Source organism: Rhinoraja longicauda, chromosome 23, assembly GCF_053455715.1.
Source record: "Rhinoraja longicauda isolate Sanriku21f chromosome 23, sRhiLon1.1, whole genome shotgun sequence".
In the NCBI taxonomy this organism is placed as follows: Eukaryota; Metazoa; Chordata; class Chondrichthyes; order Rajiformes; family Arhynchobatidae; genus Rhinoraja; species Rhinoraja longicauda.
Window position 1 is genome coordinate 76,652 of NC_135975.1, and position 25,108 is coordinate 101,759.

Consider the following 25,108-nt stretch of genomic DNA (forward strand, 5'->3'; position numbering starts at 1 on the left):
ACTAATTTAAAAACATCCCAATTTCCAGACATCGCTTTCATTTTCTAAACCATCAAAATATTTGTCAAAAAGTGTTCACAATGCAGCACTTTTTTCAAGTAATTTGTTTGTGATACTAGAAATGTTGATCCCCAGTACTTTTGTCAAAATTGTTCTTTTCAGCTATGAATACAGGTGAGAGGCCGATCTTAATTGGTAGATGTTGGACTTCCATAAAATGTTATTTTACTAACTTGAACTAATTTACCGATTTAATCTTGTACAAAATAGCATTAAAATATCAACCTGGAAATTGAGAACAGTAATGGAAATGAGAACATAGTCATGGAGTCAAATAGCACTGAAACAAGCCCCTTAGTTCATGCTGTTCATGCAAACCATCAAATTGGCACCTACACTTATCCCATTTTAAAGTACTTTTATCTCTAATATCAGAGACTGGACTCTTACCTCAATGCCCCAATCAATGAAGTCAAGTATAGGATTCAGGGAACTATAGACCACTCAGAGGCATCCAAGACTCTGGCACAAGAGAGGCAACCTATAATCATGCTGTATCTTATTTCTTAGTTATTTTTTCTCCACCGACAGGGTGTTACCCATTCAGCATTGCAAAGACTGGCTCCAGTCTCCAGATGACATTTGCAAATCAATTGATGAAATATTGACAAAAATCAAAAGGTACCTTCTGTTAACAAAACTATGTTTTTATCTGAAGTACATCAACACGCAGTTGCAAAACAACCTGTAATTCCATCATTAATTTAAAGAAAATTGTAATGGAAATGTTCCGTATCAGAAATTTGATGGGGACTTAAAAAGGCTATAAACAAATTCCCATCTGCTCAATTGTATCAAGAATTCAGAAACATTTCAGTCATGTTGATCCACTTACCTCCTTCAGCCTGGGGTGATCCTTCTGACATCACTTTTCTTATGGCAAGTTGACTTTGGTCTTTGTTCTCAATGGCTGGTGAAGGTAGATTGTCAGACTGAGTTCTTTGTATTGGGACACCTGCAATGCTGTGTCTGTGCTTCTTGCCGTGATTTTGAGCCTGACCGCTTTTATGTGCTGTGGCAAGTGTGGGTGAAATGGAAACCCAGAGTATGTATCCTCAGATGGAACCAGCTTAAGTGTATTTCATGCAAACAGAAGTGTTTCATTTAAATAAGTCGTGTAAACAGCAAGGAAACACAACATGCAGAGCAGTGAGGAGTCAAAACTGGCCAGTTCCTTTGCCCAGATTCAATTCTGTTTAATTTGCTCTCACTTGGTTATGTTCACCAGCAGTATTCCACCAACAAGATTCAGAGTTGCAAACAGTAATAGTCAAATGCATTAGTAAGAACTCGGGTAGAATGAAGTCTTTCTGTAGATGTGAAGTCCTGTGTAGGTACTTGGACTTAGTGTATTAAGGTGCATGAAGATGATCTGATTATGGGATAGTCATCACTTTTTCTAGTCCCATGAAGTTCTTACTAATGACAATTATTAGTACTAGTAACGGATTCATTTTCCATTACTTATCTGCATGCAATACTCGAAAGAAAAACAAATATTTCAAAATTGTTAGATCATATCCGAGTAGAGAAATGCATATTCCGGTCAAACAACTTTTATACTGCAATTGGATCCAGTAACAGTCAACAATACAATAGTCCTGCTCCATTTTAAAAATCTTTCTTGGTTTATGCACAAACTGGCCCCTGTTGAAAGAAGGAACCCCCAAAGCATTAATCTGAAGACCACAATAAGTTATGTTCAATGATGTCAACAGGAACATTAAAGTTAAATCCTGCCTTACAATGGTTCCAGGCTGTGCAGTGTTTGTCATTCTAAATTTGCTGATCATGCTTTTGTGGTGTGTGTGTCTGTTGTAAGCATCATTTCAGAGTAGTTGGTACCAGCTGAATGCTATTTCATCAGTCAGAACAGTTTGGGGGTGGTAATTAATTATATCTCTGATCTTTATTTTTATTTATCAATACTTTGCAATTGACAAAATTTTCAAGATCGAATAAAGAATTTAAATGGATACCATACATAATGGATCCAAAATCCCATCTTTAAGTAAACGGATAAACATGTAGTGAAGTTAAACTTAGAATCAGAAACTTTCCTATGTTATTTTTGCTTAAGTGAGGAACTGCGAAACATTTTAGAATTAACGGTAGTCTACGGACAGACAAAGAACTTCACTTTGAATGTATAAAGCTGACAGACTATTCCACCCAATTGCAGTATAAGCCAATGTTGTAACTGTGAGAACCACGTTTTGTTGGACTGCTGCTTTTTCAAAAGCCAATGTTATGGTACTGTCAGTCCGTTCACCTTCCACCATGGTAGCAGAAATTCTGCATATAATAAGAATTATGTTTATTAGTTGTGATTCACAAAAAGCAATAAGTTTAAAATGTATTTTAAATGTCACCAAATTTCACCAGAATTATGTCTGGATCAGGGGACATTAGCAACAAGGTGAAGATGGAAAAAATTGGGTTGTTTTCTCTGGAATGTTAGAGGTTGAGGGGAGTCCTGGTAGAAGTACATAAAGTTACGAGAGGTGTTGATAGAGTAGACAGTCAGAGCTCTTTTTCTAGGATGGGAATATCAAATAAGAGACGGCACAGCTTTAGGTGAGAGGGGAATATCAAATAAGAGAGGGCACAGCTTTAGGTGAGAGGGGAATATCAAATAAGAGACGGCAGAGCTTTAGGTGAGAGGGGCAATGAGATGTGTGGCGTCTGTTGGTAGATAGCTGGAACACGCTGCCAGCATGGTGGTGGCAGCAGATACAACCACGGCATTTTAGAGACTTTTGAATAGGCACATGGATATGCAGGGAATAGAGAATAGAGAATATGTGTGGGCAGATGAGGGGCAGTCTTGGCATCATGTTTGGCACAGACATTGGGGGTCGATGGGCCATTCCATTACTATATTCTATTACAATTTGTACAATTTCATGGAATTGTAGTCTGTATTACGATGGCTGGGTTTGTTCTAATTGAAGGCTGAGGGATGACCTAATAGACATTTATAAGATTATGAGGGCATGCGTGAGGTGAAATAGTTAGCCTTTATTCCAGTATAGTGGAGTTCAAAGCCTGGGGGTTAAGGTTAAGAGTGAGAGGGGAGAAATTTAAAGGAGAACATTAAAGGAAATGAGGTTAGGCTAATAACTAAAGTACCAGTGGGGGAGCACTTTGGATCCACCGACCATAACTCTATTACTTTTACAATAGATATGGAATGAGATAGGGCTGGTCCACAAATAAAAATCCTAATGGAGGCACAAGGAACTGCAAATGCTGGAATCTTGTGCAAAACACAGATGAGGTTTCGGGTCTGAAGAAGGTTCTCGACCTGAAATGTCATCTATCCATGTCCTGAACTGATGTTGCCTGACCCGCTCAGTTCCTCCAGTACTTTGTGTTTTCAATTAAAATCCTAAATTGGGGCAAGGCAAATTTTGAAGGCATTTTACAGGAACTTGTAAAGTTTGAAAGGGAACATCCATTTACAGGTAAAGGAATGTGAGAGGCTTCGAAAGGTGAGATGGAGAGAGTTCAAGGGCAGCATTAACTGTTACCAAAGGGATGTGAGAGGCTTTTAACAGTGAGATAGAGAGTGAAGGACAAGCTGGCAGGTTTGGGGAACTCTGTCAACAAAGGGTATTGAGGCATTAGTCAGGAACAAGGAGGCATGTGTCAGGCACAGCCAGCTGCAGCAGACCGATGCCTTAAGGAGTACAAGGAATGTACATTAAAGAGGAAACCTGGAACGCAAAAAGAGAAGATGACATTGTATTGGCAGACAAGGTAGAAGAAAATCCTAAGTGATTCGACAAATATACAAAGGGCAAAAAGGATCTTTTAGAAGCTTATGACATGATGAGAGGCATGGGTAAAGCTACGCCCACAGTACCCTCCCCGTGATAGGGATGTCTGAGGGTTTGAAAGGCATTTGGACAAGTACTTGGACAGGAAAGATGTAGAATGATATTGGCCAAATGCAGGAAATGGGAGGAGTGTAAACAGGCATTCTGATTGTCATGGACGAGTGGATATTTCTACCGGTACAGTGCAAGGATCTTTCTTGGGACGCGAGAGGGATTTCAGTTTCAGAATCAATGGGTTTATCGGAAAGTGTTGGGACTTGTTCAGAATGTCGCTTTCAGCAGCGTAGTAACAAGTCTCAATGTTTGGTGCTTATAGTGCAATTGAAAGCACTCAGGAACAAGAAGATTGAAGCTGTAAACTTCAACATGATGACAAATAATTTCATTTCTAACTCAATAAACACTTCATATTACCCAGCTTTGTTACTTTGGTCCGATCTAAAAACAGAATACAACTGGGCAGGTGAAGGGGCTAACAGTACAGGAACAGCCAGTTTTACTGCCTTATCCCAACTTAAAATCCAGTTTGGAAAGTGATCTGTGATTTAGAAACACAGCAACACAGACAGATACCACTACATACAGTGAGCAGACTTTGCAGACAGTTACAGACAACTGAAGAAAATCAGAGTAACTGAGGCTCAGAAAGTTAAGGGAGCGAAGTAAAAGGCAACAGATGAGTGTGAAGCTGCCATGCTGAGGAGGTTATTTGTGTCGTTTACTTGGCTGGACTCTGAGCTGGTGTACTGCTGCCTCTGCAGCAGCAATGGCGGCTCCAGCATCTTCCAGGTGGCTCTGAGTCACGCTGCTTTTACTCTGACTTCGCGACGGGCCGTGAGAACGCAAATGTCCTTCTGATGATGATTTTGAGCTGGCAGGACTGCTCTGGGATTTCTCAATGGTGGGCACGTGCATCTCTGTAGAAACAAAAACATGTTCAGCACTACAACACTCAATATTACCTCGTTTAAGTTATTTATTCCTACCATTGAAATTATAGTTATTTGATCTTTGATGATGCGTACGAACTACAGACAAACTTCAAGGGCCCGTGTAGTTCAGTACCATCCACCAAAGGCACGGGGGAGTGCTGGTGCAGGATTCCCAACAAGTTCATTTGCAAGTTGAATCGGTAGTAAGGAAGGCGAATGCTAGAAGACAAAAACAGGGATGTAATACTGAGGCTCTAGGGCGTTGGTCAGGCCACATTTGGAGTCTTGCAAGCAATTTTGGGCCCTGCAAATGAAGAAAGGATGTGCTGGCTCCGGAGACGGCCAAGAGGAAGTTTTTCAAGAGTAATCCCAGGAATGATTGGGTCAACATATGACGAGCATCTGACGGCACTGGGCCTGTATTCACTGGAGTTTAGAAGGATGAGGGGGACCTCATTGAAACTTACCAAATAGTGGAAAGCTTAGATAGAGTGAATGTGGGAGAGTCCAGGACTAGAGACCATAGCCTCAGAATAAAAGGACATACCTCCAGAAAGGAGACAGAGGAATTTCTTTAGCCAGACGATGGTGAATCGGTGGAATTGATTGCCATAGAAGGCTGTGGAGGCCAAGTCAATGGATATTTTTAAGGCATAGATAGATGCTTGATTAGTACAGGTGTCAGGGGTTATGGAGAGAAGGCAGGAGAATGGGGTTGGCCACAACGCATAGATCAACTTGCACTTTACCCTGTCCAAAACTGTTACAACTGTTTCGTTTCGTTGGGTTGCTGCTGTCTAAATTACCTAAATTATTGCATCGTATGGGAGGCGCATTCCCAATCTCGTTGTACCCGTGGGTACAATGACAATAAAGATATATTGTATTGTATTGTATTGTATTGAGAGGGAAAGAAAGATCAGCCATGATTGAATTGCGGAGTAGACCTGATGGGCCGAATGGCCTAATTCTCCTCCTAGAACTTATGAACATGAATTCATGAACGCAGCAGAAGAGATAAACATGGTATGTGGGTGAAGGACCTATTCCTGTGCTTTACTATTTTATGTCTCTCTTGCAGCACAGGTGTCTAAAACTACAGGACGTAAGTTTATGGTGAAGAAGGAGGAATGTGGTGGCTCGAACTTTCACAATATTTAAGAAGTATCTAAATGAACACTTGAATCCCCAACATATCATAGTTCCTGACCAGTTCTGTTAAATGGGATTTGTGTAGATAGGTATCTGATAGCATGAACATCATGGGCTGAATGGACCATGTCTGTGCTGAATAACTCCATTAATCTTATCAAAAAATTCTTGAAACCTTATTTTATATAGTTTCTCTTTTCAACCATCCTATAGTAAAACTTTCCTTGTATTCTTGTCTGGCCTAAAGACCTTATTCAATAAAGGCCTTATTCAGTATCAATTTCTGCACCAGTTGTGATGAAAGGTGATCCACAGAGAACAGTACGTAAGAGGAGGACCCCCTTCTCGATTGGAACGGGTAAATGAGAAGACAAGAGGAAATAAGAAAATGCACAACCACTTGAGGAGAGCGGTGAGACTCACCCTTGGATGGGTCTGGGAAGATCCCATGGCTCCGACTCTTGATTACTGAGCTTTTTGGTAGTTGCTGGCTGGCCTGACCAGAGTGGGACTTGACATGGTCAATGCTCTCAGTTTGTTCCTTGAGTTGATACCATCGCAAGGTGTTATCGAAATGTGGGGCATTCGACAAGTCAATCAGCACCTTACAGAGAACAAAATGATTCACGTTCAAACAACCAACTTACTAGAATGTACAAAAGCTCCATCCAAGCACATTAATTACACTCATAGAAGTAATATATTTAGAGATTAAATCAAATCTTAAATCAAACATATCTTGATGGAAAAATGTCGTGATCACTTGTGGTATTTAGAAATGTCCATCCCGGAAAAATGCTGACCTCAATTATGTGGCCTTTGGAGAAAAATGGCATCATAATTTTACATTGAGTTTCCAAATGGCATCAAACCTAGGCCTTTAATACGAAACAAAGAAAACATTGAAGATGTGAGTAGAGAATTGGCTGTGGAGAAAACAATGTCAAAAAACAAGCAATGATAAATATTTAGACAATAGACAATAGACAATAGGTGCAGAAGTAGGCCATTCGGCCCTTTGAGCCAGCACCGCCATTCTATGTGATCATGGCTGATCATCCACAATCAGTACCCCGTTCTTGCCTTCTCCACATACCCCCTGATTCTGCTATCATTAAGAGCTCTATCTAACTCTCTCTTGGAAAGCATCCAGAGAATTGGCCTCCACTGCCTTCTGAGGCAGAGAATTCCACAGATTTACAACTCTCTGACTGAAAAAGTTTTTCCTCATCTACGTTCTAAATGGCCTACCCCTTATTCTTAAACTGTGGCCATTGGTTCTGGACTCCCCCAACATCAGGAACATATTTCCTGCCTCTAGCGTGTCCAATCCCTTAATAATCTTATATGTTTCCATAAGATCCCCTCTCTAAAGTCCAGTGTATACAAGCCCAGTCGCTCCAGTCTTTCAACATACGACAGTCCCGCTATTCCGGGAATTAACCTAGTGAACCTACACTGCACGCCCTCAATAGCAAGAATGTCCTTCCTCAAATTTGGTGAAGGATGTAGGCATAGGCCATTTAGAACGGAGATGAGGAAGAACTTTTTCACTCAGAGAGTTGTAAATCTGTGGAATTCTCTGCCTCAGAAGGCAGTGGAGGCCAGTTCTCTGGATGCTTTCAAGAGAGAGTTACATAGAGCTCTTAATGATAGCAGAGTCAGGGGATATGGGGAGAAAGCAGGAACGGGATACTGATTGTGCATGATCAGCCATGATCTCGGTGAATGGTGGTGCTGGCTCGAGGGGCTTAATAGCCTCCTCCTGTACCTATTGTCTAATGCAGGAGAGGTTTGGAGGTTGAGGGGGGATGGAGTGAGTTAGTGGGGTGGGGGAGGAGAGGGAGATAAGAGGGGGTTGAGGGGGGATGGAGTGGGTGAATGGGTGAGGGGAAGGGAGGGAGTGGGGTAGAGGAGGGTGCTGGACCAATGCAGGAGAGGTTTGGGGGGTTGAGGGGGATGGAGTGGGTGAGTGGGGGGGGGGGTGAGGGGAGGGGGATAAGGGGGGGTGAGGAGGTGAGGGGAGGGGAGGAGGGGATTGAGGGGGTATGGAATGGGTGAGTGGGGGTGGGGGAAGAGGGGGAGGATAAGGGAGGTTCAGGGGGGATCACGTAGGTGAGTTGGAGGAGGGGGGGATAAGGGGGGGTTGAGAGGGGATGGAGTGGGGGAGCGGTGGGGAGGGGGGAGTGGGGGGAGGAGGAGGGGGAGTTGGGGGAGGGGGGAGGGGGTGGGGGGGAGGGGGTGGGGGTGGAGGAGAGGGTGCTGAACCAATGCAGGAGAGGTTTGGGCCAGGGGTCCACTTGGTCTAGTATATATTACAAATTACACAGATCCCAGCAGAACTGTGGCACCACTGGTGGAGACCTGGGTTTGCTCAGGTACTGTTTGTGGAGTACACACGTTCTCCCTGTGACCATGTTGGTTTCCTCCAGGTGCTCTGGTTTCCTTTCACATTCCAAAGATTTGCGGGTTGGTGGGTTAATTGGCCCTAATGTGTGGGAGTGGATGAGAAAGAGGGACAATGTAGAACTAGTGAGAACGGGTGACCGATGGTCAGCATGTAGTTGGCTGAAGGGCTTGTTTCCATGCTGTTTATATAATCTATTACTGGACACAGACATCAAGTTTGAATAATGCTCTTTCACTACAACCCTCTTCCTTCTGTTGGTAAGCCAGTTCTGAATTTGTACGACCAAGTTACTATGAAATCTGTGCATCTTAATCTTCTGGTTCACCCTACCATGGAGAACTTTATCAAAAACCTTACTAAAATCCATGTAGATAAATCATTCACCGCTCTAGTCTCATTGGTCACCTTTGTCACCTCAAAAAATGATAACATTCGTAAGCCATGAGCTGCATTGCACAAAGACCTCCGCCAAGGCCCCTGCAATCTCCTCGCTCTCTCTCAATAACCTGGGATAGATCCTATCAGGCCCTGGGCATTAATCCTCCTTAATGCTCTTCAAGAGCCCCAACACCACCTCCTTCTTGATCTCAAACTGCCCACACAGATCTCAGTCCTCCATTACCATCTCCATGGTGAATATTGATGCAAAGTATTCATTTAGAACCTTGCCTCCATGCCTAGATTTCAAGCATAAATTTCCTCCTTTAAAATAGACACCAACACCAACATAACCAATATCCTGCTGACCAAGCCATAACTCGCTTTTGTTAAAATATATTGTGTTTAATCTAAACATAAATGGATATATTTCCTGGCTGTAAGAGCAATTGAGGATTATGGGGCAGCGCTTGAAAATGGCATTGAGGTAGAAGATTAGCCATAGCAGAGGACGATCGGCCATGGCAGAGGACGATCAGCCATGGCAGAGGGTGGTCAGCCATGGCAGAGGACGGTCAGCCATGGCAGAGGACGGTCAGCCTTGGCAGAGGACGGTTAGCCATGGCAGAGGAAGATCAGCCATGGCAGAGGACGGTCAGCCATGGCAGAGGAAGATCAGCCATGGCAGAGGAAGATCAGCCATGGCAGAGGACGGTCAGCCATGGCAGAGGAAGATCAGCCATGGCAGAGGAAGATCAGCCATGGCAGAGGACGGTCAGCCATGGCAGAGGACGGTCAGCCATGGCAGAGGACGGTCAGCCATGGCAGAGGAAGATCAGCCATGGCAGAGGACGGTCAGCCATGGCAGAGGAAGATCAGCCATGGCAGAGGACGGTCGGCCATGGCAGAGGAAGATCAGCCATGGCAGAGGATGGTCAGCCATGGCAGAGGAAGATCAGCCATGGCAGAGCCACTTTGAAGAGCCAGGTGTCTCCTTGTGTTTTAGCTTTTTTATATTGTTACATCAAAGCTCCTTCATCATTTTCTTCCTCATGCCACCAGGAATCGAGGGGAGGCCTCTCGCATGTGATGGGTATTCTCTGGAATGTATCACACATACAGTATATAGAAAAACACCCTGTGACTAGGAGGCACCCCCACACAAAGGAGGTTATCATATCATATCATATATATACAGCCGGAAACAGGCCTTTTCGGCCCACCAAGTCCGTGCCGCCCAGCGATCCCCGCACATTAACACTATCCTACACCCACTAGGGACAATTTTTACATTTACCCAGCCAATTAACCTACACACCTGTACGTCTTTGGAGTGTGGGAGGAAACCGAAGATCTCGGAGAAAACCCACGCAGGTCACGGGGAGAACGTACAAACTCCTTACAGTGCAGCACCCGTAGTCAGGATCGAACCTGAGTCTTCGGCGCTGCATTCGCTGTAAAGCAGCAACTCTACCGCTGCGCTACCGTGCCGTCAGCAATCTTCCATTTTGTCATTATGATTACCTCACCCTGTCTGTTTTGATCCAGAGTAGACACTCTCATTACCATTTGTGCTTTTGCATCAGTAGATGTATTTTGGCCTCATTTTACAAAAGTCTTTACTTCTGCTTCTTCTAGGGTGTCAGGTTAGACCACCTCCCAGAACACCATCACTCCAGGTAGAGGGAGGAGCAGAGAGCTGTGGTCACGATGGCAAGCACAATGTTTTGCCCTGCCAGGCACATCATCATCTCTCAGACTGGCACCACGAGGAAAGTGCAGGTTAGGTTCGAGGCCCAATGAAACAGGGAGGACTATTTGTGGATTGCAGTCTGGGACCAGGTGTAAGGAAAGTGAAGTGTGAGTTCACCAGAGGACACTTTTGAGATGCAAATATCACCACCACTTATCAGCTCATGCCAGAACAATGCCGGTGTCTCGCTCTGTACAGGCATGAACTATTTTGTTTATTAAAGAGTTGAACAAGGAATGGAACATTTTGCCAATCATCAGTGCATGTCCACTCTGACTTTGGAGAGATGGAAGGTGGCTGGGCCTGAGGAGGTTCTACAGGGGAGTGCTAGGACTGGGGTAATTGATCAGCCACAACCATCTTCCTTTGTGTGAGGTCTGACCCAGTGATTGCAGTTTTTGGGGCAATCGTTGTTGCCTCACTTTGGAACAACTTAGGCAGAGGCACAGCTACTTCTGGAGTGAGGGGAGAAGGGAGGAGAGAGATAAGGGGGGAGAGAGAGAGTGGGAGGAGAGCGAGAGGGGAGGAGAGCGAGAGGGGAGGAGAGTGAGAGGGGGAGGAGAGCGAGAGGGGGAGGAGAGCGAGAGGGGGGCACATTTTCAGTATTTTAGCTGGGCTGCTGGCTGCACATTTAACACCAGGCACATTAATGTGGACACAAGTAACCAGTTCAGTTTCCTGCAGGTCTGTCGTAGCTGAAACCATAAGTACTGTGGCTACTCAAATTATATAATATTTTAAGTTGTATTTTGAAATGTTTTACTTTCTATCATTTTTAAATGCTTTTCTGTCACAATTGGGTGGCTTCTGTTGTTGAACGATGTTTTGCTGCCACTTTGTGCGTTTAAATCACTCATCATTTCCCAGAGCTGGATCAAGACGTGGCCAAAACATCAGCTTCACCCAGAAAGTGCAACACTCAGAAACAAAGCATTTTAATAACAGAGCCTAAAAATAGAAATTACTGTCCAAATGAAAATTTTACTTGAAATTAAAATGAACAGTTAACAAGAGATAATACGCTTAATCTTGCCGAAAATTAGAAAAACCTACTTCACCAAGGAAGTCATTGGAGGATATTCGATCGTAATCCCAGACGGTAACTTCCAGTGTCTTTTTTTTCAGCTGCAGTGAAAGCACAAAGTGATCACAACATCAGAGAGAGTTACAGTTCATCGTTCCATCATGAGCTGCTTTCCTTGTCATTAACAATGCCTGAAATACAAGCGGCAACACATGTAGATAGAGTGGTGAAGGTGCATGGTACACTTGCCTCCATTGGTAAGGGTATTGATATGAGAGTTGGGAAGTCATGATGCAGCTTGAAAGGACTTTGGTCTAACCTCATTTGGAGTAATGTGCACAGTTCTGGTTACTCCAGTACAGGAAGGATGTAGGGGCTAAGGAGAGGGTGCAGGATAAAATAAACAAATACTAGAGGGCCTTATGGGGAGATGGGCAATGCTTAAAGGTGGGTGCGGGCCAACTTTTTAATGCTCTTCTGTGAGAGGTGGGCAAGTTAGAAATATAGAAAGATAGAAAATAGGTGCAGCAGTAGGTAATTTGGCTCTTCGAGTCAGCACCGCCATTCAATATGTTCATGGCTGATTGTCCAAAATCAGTAATTCCCATATCCCTTGATTTTGTTAGCCCTAAGAGCTAAATCTAACTCTCTTGAAAACATCCAGTGACTTGGCCTCCACTGCCTTCTGTGGCAAAGGATTCCACGGTTGGGCCAAAGGACCTGTATCCATGCAGTTTGACTCAATGACACTGATGACTGACATACACCATCAATCAGAAGTACACTATCAATCACATACTCCCAAACACAGGTACAACCATCGACTATCAGCATCTGCCATGTGCCAGCAAGGTCATTTCATTCCGACTGGGATCTGCTACTTACTGGCTGGTCTACATTGAACAGGTGGGAGTTATTTCAAAGTAAAACAATGAGTGTGCAGGGCCAACATTTTTCCATAAGAGTAAACGTTGTGGATTGTAATTCCAAGGAATCCTGGATATCAAGTGATATTGAAGGAGGAGAAGCATTTAGCAAGTATGGGGTAAATAGAGGCGCAACATAATGCCGGGCTTCAACCAGAAATGCTGACCATTCCTCCACCTACAATGGTTAATGGAGATGTGTAAGGCACCATTTTGTACCCAGTGTCTGGAACTTGTTCCCAGAGGAGGTGGCTGATGCAGATATGCTAACAGTGTCTAAGAGGATTTAATGTTAGGAAAGTAGACGGGGAATATAGGGATACACAGTGTACAGGCAGGTGTGATTAGTTTAATCAATGCTGCTTTATTGTCACCTGCTCGAAACACAGTGAAATTATTTTCTTACAAAAGTCCAGTACATTGCTGCAATACCTAATCCCCGATTAACAAGTGTACAGAAATAGTGCACTGATCCCACGTGCAATAGGTGCCATGTTTTGGTGCTATTTTCAGTCAAGTCCGTGCTCTAGTTGTTATGAGCGGTGCCCAATCCAGATGAGCCCCAGGCTGCTGCAGGGCCTCCAGCCATCGCCTTCCTTGGACGTGTGGATCAACTGGTGAACCCGCGTCCCTCTCCTCGACCTAACCCTAACCCTATTAGCCAACCTCGAGGACACGGTGGGCCAGATCCCGGTTCCTCGCCTGTCTCTGTGTCACCGGCTCCATCTCCCAATCTCTGGTCTTCAGTGGATGGGAAGGGGCTGCTCGGTGGCTCCCCCTGCAGGCTGCATGGTGCCTACGTGCAGGAAACTATAGGCCGCGGGGGACCGACTCAGTGATTATCCCCTCTGGCCGTCTGCAAGATCAGCATCACGGTGGATGCAGAGGCTAATCCTGTGTTTACTGCCCTATGGTCTCTGTTCGATATTCTAAGGCAAACCACCACTGGATTATTAATGGCAAATAATATTCAATCAATTTTCTAGAATTTTTGATAAGGTAACAGATAGAGGTTGTGAGGATAATTCATCAGATGTGGTGTTCAATATAAGGTGCCTTGCAATAGGATTGTCAGTGACATTAAAGCTCATGTTGTGACACTGCTTGATTGATTGATACTTTATTATCACTAATGACATAAAAATGAAGTGAGATGATTGATAGACCATAGAAGGCCATAATAAATAGTTGCTTTCAGACTGAGGGAGGATGAGTCATGTACTCCATTGGCTGTTGCTTTCTTTAATCTTTAGTAAATGCCTGCACATGGTTGCGCAGGCCACAATTTCTAAATTGTAAATTCTGTCCCTGAGAATCTTCTCCAATAATTTCCATGCTATTGATGTAAAGTGCATCAGCCTAGAATGTCCTGGTTTGTCTCTGTTGCCCTTTGTAAACAAAGGAACTATGGTGCCTACATTCCAGTAGGGCCTGGTCTATGGTTTAAGAACATTGTCAAAGCCACAGTCATCTCCTCTGGTTCGATCAAGTCCAGAGAAGCAGCTTAATTTTTTTCAAGGTATCCAGCATCTGCTCATTATTAATATTGTAATATCACCATATCCCTCCTAAATTTGTTAATCATCCACGTCCTTCTCATTGGTGAATAATAATCTGATGAAATTGGAACAAATATGTTACATTGTGAAAATCTGACATTTAGTTTTGGTCACAATGAAATTTGGATTATTTTAGTAGGTTCTTTAAAATCTTGAATTTCAGTCATGGAATGATCAGTACTATTTGAGTATCAAGGGTCAATAACTCAAGATGACTGATTATTTCTAGAACCTGCTGTTATTTGAATGGTAAGGAAAATAGAGAAAACTATTGATACTGAGCAGTATAATAATGCTCTGAAAATATTTTGAAGTTTATAGTTCAAAATGGATTTTCCTTATGCTTTCTGTTTCTCAATGAGAAACGCTTTTAAAAATACATTACATGATCTCTGTATTATTACAACTTTTTGAACTTGCTCATTTTGTTTCAGATTATTGATTCACACATTAAGAACATACCAAAATATCAGCAACAGGATGATTTTGTGCACTCCCCCGTGACGAGCGAAGTATCTGAAGTCCCTCAACAATGCTTCTTGCCTGGCCTGGAATTCATTACTTAATTTGAAATTAATTATTGTTTATGTGCTTCTCACATTTTCAAAACTGTGTCTTCTCTTTCAAGCAGTTTGTCTCCTTGACAAATGCACTCAACTATTGACATTGTGGTCCTCTTACCTGGTCCATTGAGATGTTTTTGTAGATCACAGTTTGATTCCACTCTGGGTTGAGGCTTTTCTGCACCGGTTTCGTTCTGCGCTTGTTCTCTACACTGTTGCAAAATGCAATGCATCAGTTAATAAGTCAGATGTTAAGAATTAGATATGCTGCATCGATTAACATTGATATATATGAAACACTTGCATTTTCATGGTTTTTTGAGAAAATCTGAGGATTCAGAATCCCAACGTGCTAACTACATGCAAGGATGGCACTTTGAATTTACAAAGCAACTGTGCTTGTAAGAGAGCAATATTATTGCAATTTTAAATTTAAAATTCTCCAATTATACTTTTAGATGACTTTCTGTATTGAGAGTGAGCTCTTGCATATGAATGAAGTCAGTGAACATTTAAAAATATAATAAATAGATCAGGTTTAGCTGACCCACCTCTGCACCAAAGGCTTAATTAATTCACCCCTTAATATTAAGGCTGGATCTTGTATTTGCTCAGCATCTGAGCAACCACAGTCCTCTTGGCAAGAGAATTCCAAAGATTCACTGTCATAAAACATAGACCTTTGCCCACAAGGCCTGTGCCAATGATGATGCCACATTAAACTGTATATCTGCTTGCACATAGGAATCTCTCTATTCCCCATATGTTCATGTGCCAATCTAAATGCCTTGTAATAATAATAATAATAATAATCCATTTATTTTATATAGCGCCTTATCACATGCTCAAAGCGCTTTACAAAAACAATTAACATAGAAACAAACAGACAAACTATCCTGACGGAAAAGCGGCGAATACTCAACGCCAGCGTCCTCTCACGTCAGGGTCCGGCAGTAGACATTAAAGAGCACAAGACACACAGATAAATAGTGTCAATAGTCAATTTATTTGTCACATACATATAAATGTGCAGTGAAATGAAAGATTACCCACTGTCCAACAATAAGACCAATAAGAATAAGCAATAAAAATATGCAATAACACACACAATCATAAACCAACACCAAACAAAAAGAAACATCCATCACAGTGAGTCTCCTCCAGTCACCTCCTCACTGTGATGGAAGGCCAGAATGTCTTTTCTCTTCCCCTGCCGTCTTCTCCCGCAGTCAGGCTGTTGAAGTTGCCACGTCAGGGCGGTCATGGCTCCCAACATTGAAGCCCCCGCCGGGCAGAGAAAATCCGGACGGTGAAAGGTCCGCGGCGGGCCGACCCAAGCCCCGCAATTCGGGGCGGGCGAAGACTCTGCCGCTGCCGGAGCTCCCGATGTCGGCCCCCACCCAGGGCAGGGCCTGCGAACTTCCGACGTCCACGCGGCCGAAGAAGCCTCCGAAGATGAGTCGCAGCCGCTCCCGCGGCGCCACCACAACCTCCGAAGGCAGCCAGCTCCGCAAATGATGAGTCCGGTCCGCGGGCTCTGTGAACCAGAGCCCAGGTGGTCCCAGGCGGAGGCCGCCAGCTCCAGGTGTTTGGCCGATGGTAAGCCGCAGCGGGAACAGAGACACCACCCAGAAACAAAGGTCGCGTCTCCGTTTGGAAGAGACAATTTTACAGTTTCCCCCCCACATAACACACAACCACAAAACACTACATCATACCTAGACACGACAATTAAGACAAAAAACAACAAAAAACACAAAAGACAAACGGACTGAGATGAGGAAGAACTTTTTCAGTCAGAGAGTGGTGAAGGTGTGGAATTCTCTGCCTCAGAAGGCAGTGGAGGCCAGTTCGTTGGATGCTTTCAAGAGAGAGCTAGATAGAGCTCTTAAGGATAGCGGAGTGAGGGGGTATGGGGAGAAGGCAGGAACGGGGTACTGATTGAGAGTGATCAGCCATGATCGCATTGAATGGCGGTGCTGGCTCGAAGGGCTGAATGGCCTACTCCTGCACCTATTGTCTATTGTCTATTGACTGCAGGCAAGGGTGCTAGGGCATTATGGGCAAAGTGGATATTATGTCTGATTCCACCAACATCCCGCCAGACCATTCAAGGTGCCTACCACTTTGTGTAAAACTAAAACCCGCCTTTTAATTGTCCTTTTAAAACATTCTCCCTTTTATTTTAAAACCGTACCCTCCAGTATTTAACATTTCCGGCCTTAGAAAAAAACCATCTGACTATCTAAAGACACAAAGTGCTGGAGTAACTCAGCGGCTCAGGCAGCACATCTGAAGAACGTGAATGGGTGACATTTCACATCAGGCCATTCTGCAGACTGATTGTGGTGAAGGGGGAGAAAGTTGGAAGAGAAGTCAGGGCAGGAGAAAGTCTGGCAAGTGATAGGTAGATACAGTGAGGGCCAGAGAAGGAAGATAAAAAGTGTACTTAAGGATAGAAGAGGAGCAAATTGTGAAGCCAGAGGAAGAAATATAGGTGAAAGAAAATGAAGAAGGGAGAAGAAATGGGTGCAAATCCAGGTGGGGCACATGGAAGCAAGTGGAGAAAAAGGAGGGAGAATGCCCCAATATCCCAGGTTCTGCAACAGGATCCAGGATCCTACCATGTACTACGCAAGTCCTCCTGGATTTGCCCATTATCAAAATGCAACTGGCCTCTGTTCAGAATAACCCCTGCAATACAACCCTCCACCAAGCCAAATTTGTATCCAAGTAGCCAACTCGCCTTGGATCTCGTGTGTTTAAATTTTGAGACCTGCCTACCATTTAGGCACGAGCTGTGGATCACGTGCAGACAAAGGAGGCATTGTGTTCAGTTTAGTTTCGAGATACAGCATGGAAACATCATGTTCAGCACAGACATTATGGGCTGTAGGCCCTGTTACTGTGCGTTGTACTACTGTGTTACTGTTCTATGTACTACATTCAGTAACGCAGCTTGTTTCTATTTCAACTTTGAACTCACCTACTTTCATGCACAATAAACACCTGTAAGGAAGGTTGGTGAATGCCCTTTCCCTTTACGGGGCTATAATGAAACTTTGAACAATACAACAGCAAATCTTAAAGATCTGCATCAACAGATAAACATATCCCTCACCAAACTTTCAGGTCAACAATAGTGAGACGCAACAGTATAAAGTACAATATATCATTATGAAAAGTACTCCATCAATAACTTTGGAAACTGCTTACAGCTTAACGGAAAGATTCAGGACCAAAATGAATAGCCAGACTTCATTAGGTGTGTACTGAACTGGCACAAGGCAACTTAAAAAGGTATTCACGTTGGATAAGGACATGGGCTTCCCTTGTTCATTACCTAAGCTATGTGCTGGCCCATGGGCTTCCCTTGTTCATTACCTAAGCTATGTGCTGGCCAGATGAATGCTACTTCCCGGTGCTGCTACTTACTGGATTTCCATTTAATTTAGTGTGATTCATTGCACTAGTGAATCCTCTATTTAAAGGCACATCTTATCACTGTCATTGTAAAAAGTTTGGCTTGACTAGCACACACTGATTCACAAGGACTCGTATTTCAACACAGTATGTAGTTCACTAATTGATCAATGCAGTGTTTCACATCAGAATAAAATGTGGATAAATAAGTTATTTTCCACTATTGCATTACATGAGAAACTTCTTGCCCTCCTGGATTTTTAAGTCTCCAACATGTTTCTGCTATACTCAGGAAGTTATTAACTTTAGAGTGTCGAACAGTCATTAAGAAAATGACTTATTAGTAGAACAAATAGATAATGTCATGCCACATCCCAATATAAATGTGCATCAGTAACCCAGCTCTAAAGACAGCAGGCACAGTCCTTGCTGGTACAAAAACAACAAGAATCATAATGAGAAGGGAACGATGAACACTACCTTGCATTCTGGACAACCATAACTTGGCTGCGAACGCCGACAGATTGAGGAGAGAGCAGAACAGAGAGAAATAAAAAGATGCACAAAGACAAAGACAAAAGAGTGAGATCGAGAATATAGTCAAGCATGTGAAGTAATTAATATAGACATCTGTGAAGGTGCGGTCAAGAACAGTAACACTGAACCAAATGGTCATTGATCATGAAACAGTTCCTATACTGGATTAGACAAGGCTCAGCACACATTCTAATATTATTGATGAATGAATAAGCAACACATATATCAATATTTTCCATTGAGCTTTTTCCTGGGAATACCGGACCAGTTAAAGGCCATTCAGCCCCTCGAGTCTGTTACTCCATTCAAAAGAGACTGGGTGCTCTGCGCTAACCGTAATCTTGTCTTTTCCCTATGTCCCTACATAGCTTTGGATGTCGAAAATCTTTTTGGGACAAATTGGGCAGTCAGCTTTGGAGGAACTATCAGAAGTTTGAATGGTTATTTAATGGAACTGCCTATATAATGAGATGCTGAAACAGTTAACAGGAAGAAATTATTTCTCCTTGCAGAGGGCAAAAAATCAGGCGACTTAAATTTGTAGTAATTAGTTAGGAACCGTTTTCTCCCCTGGAGAGGCAGAGATCTCAGACTCACTGGTTCAAAGGGTGGTCAAAGCTGAGGCCCTCACTACATTTAGAAGATACTTGGATTTGAAGAGTTATAACCTACAGGGCAATAGATTCAGTATTGGAAGGTGGGGTATTTCTTTCTCGACTGATACAAACATGACAGGAAGAATGTCTTTCTTCTGCCGCATGAGTCTTTTATGAATCCCTTTAGAATCAGACCATTCAATTCTACAGTTTAGGAAAACAATGTCCCAAATGGAAGGAGCTGTTTCAGATGTATTTGTAACATAAGAATCAGACGTTAGATCATGCTCTATTATTTATCTCAGTGTTATCTCCACCCTTCTCCCAGTAAAGGTTACACATTACTTAAAAATACAATTCTCATACTGTCCATATTGATTTGACACAAAGAAATAAGGTTAATTGAGCTTGGACCATCTGCGATGTGTTTAATTGTGTAAGATACTGGACAGGATACCCCATTATAATAGATTTGCGACATGACACTTTTCATGTTCATAAGTTCAAGGAGCAGAATTAGGCCACTCGGCCCATCTAGTCCACTCCGCCATTCAATCTTGGCTGATCTATCTTTCCCTCTCAACCCCAAGAGTTTTAATTGTATTCATCTCTATAACTTCCATATTCCCACAAACTTCTGTATGAAACAGTTGATGCAGGTCCCCTTTCTAACTTTCCCTTCCACCTTAAGCCGCCAAGAAAGGTTTACCAGAAGGGAGGCTGGATCAGTGGGTATTAACTTTAATGAGAGGTTGGACAGACTAAGATTGTTTTCTTTGGAGCGTCAGAGGCCGAGGGGAGACCTGATAGAAATATATAAAGTTATTAGAGGCATAGAAAACTCTGACAGTCAGTTGACAATATGCTCTCCAGACCCAATCAAAATGAGGTATACAAGTGAATTAAAGAACACTGCAACTCTTTGTAGAGTCTTGAGACAGCAAGAATCTTACAACAGCTGTCCCCGGATCAGAGTCTGCTTCTGTGCTCAATTTAATTTGGCTAATAATTGTGGCCAATGGTGCAGGGATTCTAACCAGCATCTTAAACATGAAACCCATAAACAATTCCTCTCGCCAGGCTGGAATGCCCATTATCTACTCACATCCAATGTTGTACAATAACCAAATATTGGGCCTTATTTTGCCAAGGCACTAGTGTTACTTCCTTACCCTCTGCCTGGAAGAAGGTAAACCTTAACAAAAGGGTCTGAATAGCCGTTGTTGCCCCTTGGAGCCAGGTCCCGGGCTTGTAGAACATGAACAACGAGATTTCCAACTTGCTTGTCGTAGTTCATTTGTAACTAAGGGAAAAAATCCAAGTGACAGAAAGTTAGAGGAGATTACAAATCTTCTACTTGTCTCTTATATTTTACCATCCAGTGGGCATTTACCTGAATCTCTCCGGTGATGGGATGTAACTTGCTTGTTGTCTCAAGAGGCTGAAAATAGTAAAAACTCTGCTTAGTTTAGTTTATTATTGTCACGTTTGCCAAAGTTCTGTGAAAAGCTTTTGTTTGTGCACTAGCCAGTCAAAGAAAACACAGTGCGCAGATAAAGGATAAAGGGTACAACATGCACTGAAAGATAAAGTTTGATTACAGATAGTTCAAAGGTCTCCAGTGAGGTAGATGGGAAGTCAGGATCGAGGCTACTGAGAAAACAGTTCAGTTGCCTGTCCACAGCAGGGAAGAAACTGAATGAATCTCGAGTGCAACAACTTTCTCATTTAAAAACATTTAACATTTCCTGTAATTGTGACCTTTTAACCACATATTTTAATTACATTGGGTGAATTTTCCTGTTTGTTCAGAGAAATTAAAACATAAATGATTGGCATTTATTATTATCAGGTACATTTTTATCTTTTTGTAATTGTTTGGCTCTGATTCAGGTCTATTAATCTCATTATTAGTCATCCCTTGCTTCCATATTCTTGCGTTTATGGGTTAACATAAAGTAAGAATGCAAGTGAAGTAAGAATAGAAGAGAAGTTGTGGTGAGCTGGCCCACCCTCTGCTATTCTGCAATAGTGGAGGGATCTCTTGCTTACTTTATCTTCACTATTTCTCTCACTCTTTTACAGTCAGGGTCACACAGGGAAAGGCCCTTCACATTCATAGCAACCAAGATGCCCATCTAAACTAGTCCCATTTGCCAGCAATTGGCCCAATTCTCTCTAAAACTTTCCTATCCGTGTACTTATCCAAACATCTTTTACATGGTGGTACTGTACCTCCTCAGTGTCAGTTTAGTTTATGGTCATGTGTACAGTGAGATGCTTTTGTTGTGTGCTAACCAGTCAGCAGAAAGACAATAAATGTTTACAATTGAGCCACTTACAGTGTGTAGATACATGATAAAGGGAATAACGTTTAGTGCAAGATGTAGCCAGCAAAGTCCGATCAGAAATAGTCCGAGGGTCACCAATGAGGTAGATAGTAGTTCAGCACTGCTCTCTGGTTGTGGTAGGATGGTTCAGTTGCCTGATAACAGCCGGGAAGAAACTGTCCCTGAATCTGGAGGTGTGCATTTTCACACTTCTGTACCTCTTGCCTGATGGGAGAGGGGAGAAGAGGGAGTGGCCGGAGTGAGACTGGTCCTTGATTATGCTCGTGGCCTTGCCGAGGCAGCGTGAGGTGTAGATGGAGTCAATGGAAGGGAGGTTGGTTTGTGTGATGGTCTGGGCTGCGTCCACAATTCGCTGCAATTTTTTGCGGTCTTGGATGGAGCTCTTCTCAAACCATGCTATGATGCACCCTGATAAAATGCTTTCTGTGGTGCACCTGTAGAAGTTGGTAAGAGTTGTGGGGGACATACCAAAGTTCCTAGGCCTTCTAAGGAAGTTGGTGTGACTTTGTTGTCCTCTGGCAGCTTATTCCAAGTTCTCAACACATTGAAAAGTTGTACCTCAGGGCCCCTTCTCTCTCACCTTAAACATATGCCCTCGGGCTCTTGATTCCCCAAACCATTCAATCAGATTTTTAATCTCCTTCCTGTCCGGTGACTCATCATTACCCGTTATTTGTTCAACCGTGCTGTCATCGCTGATCATCCCTACCAGACTCTCCCTATTGATCTAGACCTCCTCAAGTCTTCCTGTACCTGCATACCAGCTCTTTGCAAATCATTATAAACTATAAAGCCCAACTCCGTCTACATCACATTGTTCCATACATTCACCATTTAGATAAATGTTTCCATTTTTTTCCTTCCAAGTTGAACAGTTCCACATTTTTTAATTTCTTGGTCCATTTGCCAGGGATTTCCTCACTCACTAAACCAACCCTTTCCCCACCACAGCCTCTATGTCACGTTCACTAGTGCTCTCAACATAGCCATGCTGACTATCCTTAATCTGTCCTCGCCTCTCCATATGCTGGTAGATCCTGTATCCCAGATTCCCCTCCAATAATTTTCCCACCACTGATGTTAGGCTCAACTCTCTATAATTTTTACACTTTCCTAGCAGTCTGGGCACTGCAGACCAAAGAGGTATTTGGTATCAAGGAGAGAAAAAAACAAAATAATTTGTTGAAACCAGAACCTGGGACATCTGAATATCACAATTTTAACCTGTTTTTCTGGCTCTTTTAATGCTTTAGCAATGCGGAAGAATTGATGATAAACTGACTCTGTTCCTCCTAAAGTGTATATCCAGCATTTTCTGTTTGCCCTATTTAATCCTGCACTCTTTTCTGTGCTTTATCCAATCCTCAATCCAGGACAACTGATTACCTTGTTAGGGTGCACGTTTCAGTGCCCCAGTAGCTTCCTGTTCATGACGAGCATTATTGCCCCAGCCTCTCGTCCCACTATAATTCCAGTCTCCGCTGTTTGTTGTTCTTTAATGGCTGATCTTGAACACATGTTCCTTTCATGCATTACACGATTTTTTGTCATCGAGATATATAACTAATATAGCAGACTTTACCGATTTCAATCAATGTGGGTATCACAAAAAGATGGAGTAACTCAGCGGGTCAGACAGCATCTCAGGAGAGAAGGAATGGGTGACGTTTCGGGTCGAGACCCTTCTTCAGACTGATGTCAGGGGAGGGGGCAAAGAAAGGATGTAGTTGGAGACAGTCAATCAATGCGGGGGCGAGTTTGGCCGGTCTGGTCCACTCACCTTGCTACTGTGTCGCTTTTTGCTTATTGAAGGGGAGGCGGGCTGCCCGGGACTTGGGGCAGCACTCGATGTAGCTGATGCGGTTCCTGAGTGGCTGTGGGCTCCTTTCTCGGTGGCTATGCTCACCACACAAAACGCCTGCTGTGACACCTTCTGTAGCTCTGCTGCCAATTGCTTTGGGTCAACTCCTGGTGACCTTTGCTTTTCTCCTGAATAAAATAAACAAATTGTTTTGTGTCAGATGAAATGATGACATTTCCAAACTGTTCTCTGGTTGGAATGATCAATCGTGAGGAGAAAGAATATGTGAATACATCTACATCAGATTGGGTTTGCTGGAGCAGACCCATCAGTTTTTGTGTGACGTTTCCTGGCTGCCTCCGTGATGTGTTTAATGATTAACATAAAGGATCAAAATCCTTGTTGCCCCAACACTCTTCCTACTCTCTGTGTAGCTTCAGCTCTCCACAAGTAACAGTTCTGAATGATAGAATTCGAACAGAACGTTGAATTGTCACAGCACCAAACGTATCCACTGGAACGGTCAATGCCTTGGAAGCAAGGCAATCGCCCTTGGCCCAATCACCCATCAATCACCTAGTGGTTCAATCATTTATGGGTCCAATCACCACAAGTCTTGTAAGAGTTCATCTTTAAACATTTATCTGATTCACTTTTGAAGTGAACAATCAAATTGACATCCATCTGAAGGCAGTGTTCTTCAGATTATAACCACACACTGCAGAAGGTTTAATCTTGTATTAGGACTGGATCAAGTGTCCATCCTCTGGTTAATGACCCTGAGTAAGTGACCTCATTCTCAGCATCTTGGCCAGTGTTTTACTCTGGCCAGTGTTTTACTTTGACCAGTGTTTTATGTTACAATTGAATAAATGATTAAGGAATCCTCCCTGCCCATCGGATCAGTAGACACCTCCCTCTCAGTGAGCAGACCTGTCAACAGCTTATCCCAGCTCCGTATGGGGACAGACCCAGCATGAAAGTGGGATGGTTGGTGTTTGTATAGCTCGGAGACACAAGGAACTGCAGATGCTGCAATCTTGAGCAAATCACAAAGTGCTGGAGGAACTCCATGGGTCAGGCAGCTTCTGTGGAGAATATGGACAGAGCATTCATCAGATTGGTGTAGACCTGGTGAGACAATAGACAATAGGTGCAGGAGTAGGCCATTCGGCCCTTCGAGCCAGCACCACCATTCAATGTGATCATGGCTGATCATTCTCAATCAGTACCCCGTTCCTGCCTTCTCCCCATACCCCCTGACTCCGCTATCCTTAAAGCTCTATCTAGCTCTCTCTTGAATGCATTCAGTGAATTGGCCTCCACTGTCTTCTGAGGCAGAGAATTCCACAGATTTATAACTCTCTGACTGAAAAAGTTTTTCCTCAACTCCGTTCTAAATGGCCTACCCCTTATTCTTAAACTGTGGCCCCTGGTTCTGGGAACATGTTTCCTGCCTCTAACATGTTCAACCCCTTAATAATCTTATATGTTTCGACAAGATCCCCTCTCATCCTTCTAAATTCCAGTGTATACAAGCCTAGTCGCTTCAGTCTTTCAACAAACGACAGTTCCGCCATTCCGGGAATTAACCTAGTAAACCTACGCTGTACGCCCTCAATAGCAAGAATATCCTTCCTCAAATTTGGAGACCAAAACTGCACACAGTACTCCAGGTGCGGTCTCACTAGGGCCCTGTAAAACTACAGAAGGACCTCTTTGTTCCTATACTCAACTCCTCCTATACTCAACTCCTCACTCCAGTGAGGACTCGACTGGAACAGAGGGGACATTCTGCCTT

At 43.2% G+C, this 25,108-nt stretch overlaps 1 protein-coding gene across 9 annotated transcripts in view; it reads right to left on the reverse strand.

The window, feature by feature from the left end:
• Nucleotides 1–25,108, reverse strand: part of LOC144604761 (protein piccolo-like) — a 180,617-nt gene that overhangs the window by 41,833 nt on the left and 113,676 nt on the right. For 7 of the 9 annotated variants that reach the window (XR_013548776.1, XM_078419394.1, XM_078419396.1 and 4 more), the window contains 9 exons: nucleotides 23,287–23,495; nucleotides 20,549–20,596; nucleotides 20,328–20,458; nucleotides 18,503–18,529; nucleotides 14,718–14,811; nucleotides 11,581–11,652; nucleotides 6,410–6,590; nucleotides 4,625–4,819; nucleotides 896–1,072 (listed from right to left, as the gene is read on the reverse strand). Coding sequence is in view for 8 of the 9 variants with exons in the window: in XM_078419394.1 (XP_078275520.1) it covers nucleotides 896–1,072; nucleotides 4,625–4,819; nucleotides 6,410–6,590; nucleotides 11,581–11,652; nucleotides 14,718–14,811; nucleotides 18,503–18,529; nucleotides 20,328–20,458; nucleotides 20,549–20,596; nucleotides 23,287–23,495 (1,134 nt within the window). In the remaining variant the exon portion in view is untranslated. The remainder of the gene's footprint in view (nucleotides 1–895; nucleotides 1,073–4,624; nucleotides 4,820–6,409; nucleotides 6,591–11,580; nucleotides 11,653–14,717; nucleotides 14,812–18,502; nucleotides 18,530–20,327; nucleotides 20,459–20,548; nucleotides 20,597–23,286; nucleotides 23,496–25,108) is intronic. The other 2 variants (XM_078419397.1, XM_078419395.1) reach the window with 2 other exon arrangements.